This window comes from Neolamprologus brichardi, chromosome 8 (genome assembly GCF_056152115.1).
Source record: "Neolamprologus brichardi isolate AB-2024 chromosome 8, ASM5615211v1, whole genome shotgun sequence".
NCBI classification, from domain to species: Eukaryota; Metazoa; Chordata; class Actinopteri; order Cichliformes; family Cichlidae; genus Neolamprologus; species Neolamprologus brichardi.
In genome coordinates this window covers 11,312,059-11,322,224 of record NC_142111.1, presented here as the reverse complement: position 1 = coordinate 11,322,224, position 10,166 = coordinate 11,312,059, and the positions used below count along the sequence as shown (strand labels likewise).

General features: G+C 41.4%; 1 protein-coding gene across 1 annotated transcript; it reads right to left on the bottom strand.

Moving 5' to 3' along the window:
- Nucleotides 1-1,207: 1,207 nt before the first annotated feature.
- cog7 (component of oligomeric golgi complex 7) lies at nucleotides 1,208-8,874 on the bottom strand. Its single transcript, XM_006808029.3, has 17 exons — nucleotides 8,396-8,874; nucleotides 6,689-6,837; nucleotides 6,350-6,466; nucleotides 5,831-5,999; nucleotides 5,636-5,718; nucleotides 5,416-5,538; nucleotides 5,116-5,314; nucleotides 4,898-5,025; nucleotides 3,868-4,022; nucleotides 3,618-3,734; nucleotides 3,436-3,501; nucleotides 3,121-3,307; nucleotides 2,874-3,014; nucleotides 2,641-2,724; nucleotides 2,432-2,546; nucleotides 2,183-2,326; nucleotides 1,208-2,073 (listed from the first exon to the last, which is right to left on the bottom strand). Exons 1-17 carry the CDS (start codon nucleotides 8,559-8,561, stop codon nucleotides 1,907-1,909), a joined length of 2,310 nt encoding a protein of 769 aa, XP_006808092.1. The 5' UTR covers nucleotides 8,562-8,874; the 3' UTR covers nucleotides 1,208-1,906.
- Between the last annotated feature and the right edge of the window lie 1,292 nt (nucleotides 8,875-10,166).

Here is a 10,166-nt window from a genome sequence, read left to right as displayed (position 1 = left end):
ATGTTTCCCGATATTGTAGGCTATTGCCACTGGAATGTCGGGAAATCGTGGAAAAGTCAGATTAATTAGAATTTATTTTACTTATATGGGCCTAGCGACAGTTCAAGACAACAGTCGTTTCAAGGCTGTTGATGTTGTAAGGTAAAGGCCCCACAATATTCACAGCTACCCAACAATAACATGATCTATGAGCAAGCATTTGGCAACAGTGGGAAGGAAAAACTTCTCTTTAACAGGAAGACATATTTGGGTGAACCAGGATCTAAGGATGTAGCCATCTGGCAGCTGGTTGGGCAGATGGCTGCACCAAAAGTAGAGAAATTCTCCCTAACGACTCAGTCACTACTAATACCTGTGGGGAGCTCCTTAAAGAAAAAGAAAAATGAGTGGATTTCATTTCCTCACATTTAGTGACTGACTGCAAGTAAGTGTGTGGGACCAACTGGTCACAGGACCACAATTATTTGGTTATTGGTTGCCTCCCACCTGGATAGATGTGCAACTGTTTGCAACCCAAAGTGGACTGACTGCCATCAGTCTCAGACAGATTAGCAAGGGTTTGCAAATAACTGCCCTTTAATTTATAAACGCAGACAATTGCCAACAAACTGCAAACAACCTGAGTCTGTACTGATGAGCTCAACATGTCCCTGAGGTTTTCATTACGGGACTCAGTTGGTTGTGTTCTTGTTATATTACCATATAAAAGCAAAGTTGAGACATTTGTGTTCCAAATTTAAGGTCCTGGGTGGACTCTGAATTTAAGCAGTTCATAGAGTCGTCCTTGCGTACCTCATTCACTCAAACTGATTGCAGACTCATTCAGTTCCATCGCCATTTCGACTCACATAAGTTGCTTTGAAGATGGCAACTGACAGCGTCTCAGATGCAAAAGCAACCAGGCCACAATTTCATATCACAGGGTCACACTAATTTGGGTCTTGCCACAGTCTCCAACCACCACTTTTTTTTTATGTAACTGTAGCATGAGCCCAAAGCTGCACACTCCATCTCCTGCTGCGATAAGGGACAACTGCAAAACTGTCCAACCTGATTCGTCCACATTTTCAGTAGTTTAAATGTGTGAAAAGAGCTTTACAGCAAAGTCTTCTTTGCCTACTCGAGTCCCCTGACAATTAACCGTGACAGACAAGCCAATTTTCATGTCTTAAAGGTAGGAAGTGGAACATAAAACGCAATACACAGTTTACCACTGAGGGATCTTCATTCAGCACTTGATTCAGTCCACTGAATTAAAATAATACACATAGCCACACACGTTTACATCCATGTTTTATATACACGTTTCCACCATACTGCATGTAAAAATATTAACCATGTCACCAGTTTAGCCCACCCACAACCTCAGAGACAGATCACTTTCTCCCTTATTTTCAAAGTTAAATTACCAGAAATGAATAAAGTTTGTCACTATTATTACCTAAATATAATTTAATAATTGCGATTTATTCATTAGCATGACAGACTTGTTTAAGTAGATTTAAATGCTCTGAAGCTGCCCCCGTCTTATAAATGCAGAAGTGAAAAATGACAAGTCAAGACACATTCCCCTTTTGGTTTCACTTGAAGGCATCGTCACTGGTGAGACATCATCATTTCAAACTCACAAACATTAATCAGTTAAAAAATTAAAATTAAAAAAAAAAAAAAAAAGGTCAGACCTGCCCTTATTTGAATCTCGTCCCATAAATGCCATATTTAGACACAAACGTCTTTAAATGCTGCAGCTGTCAGCGAGATTAGTCACTATGATATTAGGGGAACTGTAACATGTAAACCAGCTGATATTAACATCACATTCTTCTGTTTCTTTACAACACAGGACGTCCCCAGGGTCGCCCTTGAAGCCAAGCCATGCAAACTATCGAGTCCTTTTGCTTTTCTCTTAGTAGTCGATGCTCCGAAGTGCAGCGATAGTGGACGTCAGTCGTCGAGGCAACAGCTTGGCGGTCTGTCTGTACTCTTGTGGTTTAGTCCTAAGTAGAGTTACGATATTTTGCAGGGTGCGAGACGGCTGCAGGCCCAGGGCGTCCATCACGTTACTCAGATAGTCTGTGGAGCAGAAACACAAATGTTCAGATATAATTTCGGGCTATCGTGAATTTCAATTGATCCCCATGAGAAGGAGTACGTCATCTGTCCCGCATTTTAGTTACTGTACCGATATCCGTGGCCAGTTGTTTAGTGGAATGAGTGCTCAGCTGGGGGATCAGTAAAATGGCATCACAGTAGGTCTGCATGGTTGCCCGAGCAATGGAGCCCAACCAGTAGTCTGCTGTGTTGTCCAGCTCAGTAAGCTCATCACCTGAAAGAGAGGGAGAAGGTGTTTGAGAAGGGCACCATTACAAGACATCTCCTTTTCAAATGTCTTTGACTTTAGGGAAAATTGAGGGGGATAATTTTCAGTAACCTTGCTCTGGAGGGAAAGGCAACTTCCCAGCATGTAAGGCCATCTCTAAAGCCGGGTCCTCTTGTGTCACAAAAGGCTCCAAGTGGAGTGGGAGAGACATCAGGTACTGTCCTATCTATGTGGAGGGAAAAGTCATATGGTCTCTGTAAATATGTACAAATGCCACTGTATCCTGTTTATTTATATTTATCAAATGAAAGTTCACTAACATTAGTGATGTACTCTTGTGGTGACAGGCTGAAATTAGGCAGGTCCTCCGTGTAGCTCTCTCCAAGACCAGGTGATTCTTGACTCTTAAACAAGAAGCACAAATCTAACAGATTAAACGGATACGGCACATCCACCACTCGAGTGCGCAAACTCAATCCAAAAGCTTTCAGCACACATGCACTCAAATCATCTTGATCCTTATTTGAAATTAAATAACGCAGAAACTTGACACCTCCATCTTGGAGACAAGGCAGAGCTGGTGCTTGATCTGCATGAAGACCGAGTCAAAGGCCAGCTGGTTGGCCTGCTGATTGAGTCTGGTCAGAGCTGTCCTAGGCTCTGCTAACAAGCTGGAGTTACCTGTGCCTTTCTCCTGCGAGGGACAAGCAGAAATAGGAGAAAGTGTCGGGTAAGAAGAACAGCTACAGAAGGACCCTGATAAACCAAGTGTAAGGGTTCAATACAGAAAACTGCCACACCTTTAACGAGTAAAGAAGTTCCATCAGATTGTTGTATTCAGCCACATTTCCCCTCTGAAGGTAGTTGTATTCTTGCCAAGGGTTTTTGGTGGCACTCTTCCTTTCTGTGGAAGTGGCCTCCTGGATGCCTGCCAGGCTGCGTGGGCTGTACGACTCTGACAAGTACTTACCTGCCGTGGCCAGGATCCTATGGGACAGATCGCAAAGTAGACATTTTCTTTAAAATTCCAGATCAGCTTCTTGACTGTGTGTTCACTGTCAAATGAGATGATGGTGTTGGGTAAAAATATTCATTCAGTAAAAAGATTCACTCACTTGTTTGACAGCTGTTGTTCAAAGGCCCCACATTGTCTAAGCAACTCTCCACATGTGGAAATAATCCTGCAAACAACAATATTGTTTTTTAAAGTAAGAAGACAGCTTTTTTCATGCAATAATTTGCAATCCAAGTGAATTATAACAAAAGGGTTTGTTTTGTTTTTTAAAAAGGTAATAACCTGACTGAGTTCTGGAAAGCCGTCCAGTCCTCCTGGAAAACTGATGAACTTGGTGTGTCCTCAAGCTTACACTTCTTCCTGATCGACTGGAGTGTTGTGGAAAAGTCTGACACATACCTAGAATCAGCACCACGTCAAAGCTGGTGAATCATCTACAGTAATGCTAAAATCAGACAAACTATATCTAGAGATAAAACATATCTGTAGCAATCCATGCAGTATGTGGCGTATGTGAGTAGAGGCTCTTTACTTGGTGAAGAGGGCTTTGAGAGCTTTGAGGAGGCCACACACTGCAAGTCCATCAGTCAGTCTGACACAGCGGTCCACAGCAGCACCAGCCAGGCCAAACAACTTGCCTACCGAGTGGCTCAACTCTTCTACGCAATCAATTACCTCCCCATGTTCCTGTAGTGGAGTGTGCGAAACAGGACAAAATGGACTATTACGCAGACTATATTAGTGTCACTGCTACATACAAACACATTTTTAGATTATGAATCTTAGCAACTTAACCCTGTAATGGCGAGGTGTTTTTTAGATTTCTACATCATCTATGTTTTCCTTAAAAGCCTGAATAAATTGCACAAAAATGCCAGATGTAGCAAAATGATGCAAATTAAAAGCCAGACATGCAAATTGATATTTCATTAATTTTGTCATTTGTGAGATGATTTAATAAACACTCCAGTGATGGTGGTGTTTAGTGCCTTGTTTCCTTCAAACCTTTGTGTCATTTTGCTGCAAATGATAAGTCCTCAAAATAATTGTGCTGGAGGAGTTCTGCAGCTGTTCCTCACTTGTTCCCTTTTTGCTTTTTTTCTAACCTCGTTCAGTTTTACATGATGCACTTCTCCTGTAATCCTCATCCCATGGAGTTTAGGAACAGTCATGACTTTCATTCATCTGTAAACAGTTTTTGGGTGGATTCTTTTTAAGCATCCATTTAGCTTCTGACTTCATGCATCTATTCTAAGGAGAAGTGAAACTTGTTTTCACAGACGATAGGTCCTACCAGTCTTTCTAGGGAACAGCAGACTTTATCAGCAAGTAAACTTTGTTTGAACACCGGGAGGGGCACAACAACACTTCAAATCTCTCAGTAACTGGAACACCTGACTGACAACTTGACAAGTTGTTAGCAAACAGGTTCACAACTCTTTCTGTTGTTAGTTCAGTCAGATCATATGTGTATAATCATGATTTGGATAAAGATCAGACTACAAGTAATTACTGCAAAAATTCTGGTTATTTCAATGGTTCAGTTTCTGGTGTGCTCTAACCAAAGGCACGGCGCTGATCTGGATGAGAAGGTGAGCTTCCTCCAGATCTCCATAATGTAGCTGATAAGATTTATAGGGATCATACAGCGCACAGACCAGCTCGCTCAGCTTCAAGAGGTTATGTTCACCTGCAGTAGAAATAAGACCAAACATGAAGAGAACACTTTATGTTGTCATCTTCCATGAGCAGTATTTACACATATGGTTCAGGTGCATACCCAGGTGTGGCAGCATGGCTGCTTCAAGGTTGTGTCCAAAGGTGGACGTGGTGAGATGAAGCTCCAGCAGAGTCCCCAGACGCTCCTCTTGGGCTGCCCGCTCCATGGCCGTGCTCAAGCACACAGGTATGGATGGCACCATGGCCCCCAGAGACTGTATCAACAACACTGTCACCACTTCATAAGGGTTCTTGAACACCTGTGTGGATCCAAGATAAAAAAAAATTTTTTAGCACTACATAGAGTGTTAGCAAAGTAAAACCCATCAGGTGTCGATCTTGGTACTGCAGTCCATCTCACCTGGCTGCTCCACTGTATTTGGCCGTGCCAAGTGGAGAGCAAGGTGTCGTAGAATTCAGACAGCTGCTGATTCAGACTGAGCTCGCTCTGGGAGAGATCCTGCCATATACTCAGCAACTGGCCCTGAGAACAGCAAAACAGACAGTCATGCACAGATGCAAATATATCAGAATATGCCTTTGTGGAGATTTATAGGTCACAGAGATGCAGTGGTGCCTACCTTGTGACACTTGTAGTAGTACGCAAGAAGCTGCGGCATTCTGTCGATCTCTGTGAAGACTTTAACAAACAGCTTGGCTTGCTCTGTAGAGAGGCAAAAGCATGTGATGTTTGTACAGTGTAAGCAAACTACAGCAAACCAAAACAGTAAGCACTGAATAAATTCAGGAAACAACACTTTCTCTGGGGTTCTTACCTACAGACATGGAATTAAACGTTGCTACTATCTGTGGGCTGGCCATGGCCTCCAGCCTGTTTTTCAAAGCCTCCAGGTGAACACACTTATCAGAGTAGTCTGGTGTGTCCACTAGCATGGCCAGACTGTTCTGCATGCTGGTTAGCTTAGAAGAAATTACTTTAAAGTCCTGAAAAAAGGAAAATATGATTACTATCGTTACCGTCAACATCTGCACAATATCATAATATTATATAATTAGCTTTCAAAGGATAAAAAGCTAATTACAATAGCACTGTAATTACACATTACTCATCCAGTGCCTTGGAAGAGGTTTGACTCTACAGTGGATCAGTTTACAGGATGTGTTGAGTACACTCAGAAAGTTAGATTAAATAACAAGATTAAAGTGCTCCAATATATATATATCTCTAACACGCATATGAGCCAGTGTGAGTCACATCAGTTCATAATTGGTAAGCAGCAAGGCAGGCAGAAACAAACCAAGAAAAGCTCTGCGGCAGAGTCTTCCTTTCATACCTGTGTTTTGAAGGTCTCCTCAATGTCTGCACTCAGTGTGCTCCATTTGTCTGCTTCCTGCAACGCTTCAGCTGCCAGCTGCATTCGACTCTTCACCTGATCTATCTCCACCAGGACCTGGTTGAAAAGATGCATAAAACATACAGTTCAAGCCTCAGAAGTACGGAGTACTGTGCACATTTGAGTCCAGTGCTAGACTTTCACTATTATAATGCTTACTATTAAGCAAATTATTTCAAAAACACAATATACAAAGTATGTATACATGTTCTCCTAATGCACTAGATCACATTTAAATCCTGAATACACTTCAAGTAAGTGTTGGAACTGTGCACACACCTGCATGGACTGCACTGTCTCCTGCTCAAATTTCTTGATGTCCTCTTTAACCATGACCATTTGCTCCTTTAGAAAGGAGGCCTCCTGTTTCAAAGCCTCCACATCTCTCAGCACTCGGGGCATATTTTGAAGGGCTTGGTTACTGCTCTCTACACAACAAATGAAAACACAACTCTAACTTTTTAACATGTCATAGTTAAATTCAACGCAATTTTATCCATGCAGTACTGGTACACAGTATAAATACAAATGCCAAGGCGCTTGATATCGTAATGTAGAAACCCACCAACTCTGTAAACTCAGTAAACTGTAAACTTCCCTTTCTGTTAGTGAAAAGAAGTTTTACATATTTAGCTGAGATGTTGGATGATGGAAAAAGGAATCCAATTTCAACAGTATTTGTTAGTTTTTCCTACATGATAAAGAAAAGATTCTGTAGGAAGTGTAAGAAAGGTGTCAACAACTGAAAACACATTTTGAATCTCAAGAATTTATTTCTTTCCTGATTAAATAAAAGTTAACAATAACAACAACAACAACAATAATAATAATTAGGGCTTAAACAGATCCCATCATACTGAATCATACTTTTTATTAATCTCTGGCTCTCTTCCACAGCATGTCTTTTATCCTGGCTTCCTTCTTTCAACCGGTCACAGCACATTGCTGTCCCTCCCTGAACCTGGTTCTGCTGGAGGTTTCTTCCTGTTTAAAGGGAGTGTTTCCTTCCCACTGTTGCCAATGTGCTTGCTCATTGGGGGTCATATGGTTGTCAGGTTTATCTCTGTATTTATTATTGTAGGCTCTAACTTACAATATAAAGTGCCTTGAGGCGACTGTTGCTGTAATTTGGCGCTAGAACTGAATTGAAGAAATAAAGGTAAAAGAAAACCAGAAAATGTTCTGGTAGTTTATTGGCCAGACTGACCTTCAATTTTACAACAGAAGGTTTCTGGTAATTAACAGAAAGTTCTATAGTCAATAGTGAAAAACTATTAATTTTTTATGTCATTTAACTGTTTGTTTATCACTTTCGTATATTATTCATGACAAACAGAGATCTTTATAAGCAAGCAAAAACTGTTAAATTACACAAGTACAAATTTTAAGCCAGCTCTGACACCTCTGATCTAGATACACAAACTCTTAAACTGATGTATGAATAGAACATAAATCTTCTCAAAGACAATTTCTCATTACGTGTTCTGGCCACGTCTAACAAGTCATTTTCTCATAGGTGTTTGTCCAGGTAGAGATCTGGTGAATGTAAAGACCACAGTAGATTATTCGTATAATTTTCCTACACCTAAAGCCATTCAGTGCTCACTAATGCCCTGCTGATGGGGACACCATGACTCTTTCTGTAAAGTTTTCCTTTAATTTGTCATCAGAAGATTTCATACAGCATGCAATTTCCAAATGCACAAACCATAGTCCTTAATGACAACAAAGACACATGGTCACGTGGTTATGGTCCTTTTTAGAGGATTGTGGGGCAGCTGAATTGTATTGGTTCTACATAAGTATTTATAAAACTGACTTTGCCGTTTATATTAATGCAATAAATGCAGCAGAAATGTTCTTGTAGCATACTGCATTAACTGTAAATGGGATGTAGTTTACTAAGTTAACAGTGTAGGTCATAAAGGCAAATTACAATGGTGAGTACATCCTCTAATGACGCACTGGCCAATGCAAAGTACTGACCCTCGATAGCATTGTTGACTTCCTGGATGAAAACCTGCAGCTTCATGACCAGTGTAGCAGCGTGTGCGTCTGCCTTCCCCGGCGCGTCCTTCTGCACCACCTTGAAGGCACCATTCACCCAGTCCTTCACGTCGAAATCATCGTCCAGGAATTTAGAGAAATCCATCTCGCTGCTTCGTTCGGTCAAACTCTTCCGCTGCAGTCTCTGTCATCGACCCATTTCTATCGTTACGCTAGCTAATTTTTCCCCAGCACCGGCTTCGACACGAATATAAAATAAACAGCCCACGAAAATGAAATTATCATCACAACTAAATAGAGTTCCAACAATGCGACGGCTTCCTCCAGAGTTATTTTCAAAGGTTTACGGCTTTAAAAGACTACAGGGAGCACATATTTCTAACTAGTACTGACTGCAGTGGTAATGCTGACAACAACTTCCTGTAGCGCTTTCTATTTACCTTCCCCCTAAAAACAAATGCTAAAAAAACGGGCCGGCTGCCCAATAAAAATCCCATCAACAGACTGAGGAATGTGCGTTCTTTGTAAACAAAGTGTAAATATCTGTTTGTTTTTTAAGAAGTATGATATCTTGAGGGCAGCTCATAAAACAGTAGCACATAAAGCGGCGAAGAGGGGTCACATTAAATTGGTCCGTACAGAAACATTGATAAAAGAACCGTAAATGGGATTTCTTGGAAAGTGGACAACCCCAGGTGAAAACATTCTACCAATCAAAGTCAAAATTAAAGTTAAAAACATTACATCCGAACAAATTTTATTCTTTTTTGTCATAGCCAATACACACTTAACTAGGATGACCAACCGTCCTCTTTTCCCCGGACATGGGGGAAAGCCATTCGTACTTTGTATAAACATATAGTCTCTGGGCTGCGTGGCTGTGACTCTGTACACTGGTTATTTGCTGTACCCTGGATACAGTGAATATGCCATGCTACGATACATAACGGAGACCCATGGACAACCCCTGGGGAAAATGTTAAACTGTGGGGAAAAAATTGCCAAGTTTTTCTGCAGAGAGTTAAATTCCTACATCTACCACTGTAAACTCAAGACAACTGAACAATATTTTCAGGAGTTTGGGATTCAGTTTGTTGAAAAAAGAGGTATAAAGTTACATTCTCTGGATGGCCTCTTACATATCCACCTCATCGAGGATCAGGATTGTGCACATACAACTGCAAAAAGGTGTGATATCCTGATGTTTGTTGAAATGGTAAAGCATTTGCTTCACCTCGATCCAAAAAAACGAATGACACCTGATCAGGTGCTGGACTATGCGTTTACAAAAGTGTGCCCTGCTTTCACCAGTGTAGCTCCTATGTTGAGTCCTGTTATGAACACATAAACTACTTAAGGACAAAGAAGAACGAGGCGTCAGATGACAGAGTCTCCACACCAGCCCACCTCTGACACCAGACAACCTGCCCAAAGGAACTTCCTTCCCTCTGCAGCGGAGAGAAAAACACTAGTGAGCCCCCGCAGCCAAAACGGTCTTCTCCCTTCAGCTCAGAGGAACAGCCCCAACCTCATCAGGCCCAGTCAGAGTAAAAATACTGAGACAATTCCAATGAAAGCACTGCGTAAAAGAAAGCATATGGAAGTAGATAAAAAGGATATGAGTGATGCAGAGCTTAAAAGAAAAAAGACTGACTGGAAAGATGTGCACAGAAAAACACTGTACCAACATGAAAGGTCAGATCATGACCAAAAGAAAAACCACTGTTCTAGGGGTCCATCCTGCTCAACC

Excerpts from the sequence above, each read along its gene's own strand:
- cog7 (XM_006808029.3), bottom strand. The coding sequence starts at position 8,561 with ATGGATTTCTCTAAATTCCTGGACGATGATTTCGACGTGAAGGACTGG. Across the intron at positions 4,023-4,897 it reads AGATCAGCGCCGTGCCTTTG|GAACATGGGGAGGTAATTGA; the intron begins GTTAGAGCACAC and ends ACTCCACTACAG. Across the intron at positions 2,547-2,640 it reads CACAAGAGTACATCACTAAT|ATAGGACAGTACCTGATGTC; the intron begins GTTAGTGAACTT and ends CCCTCCACATAG.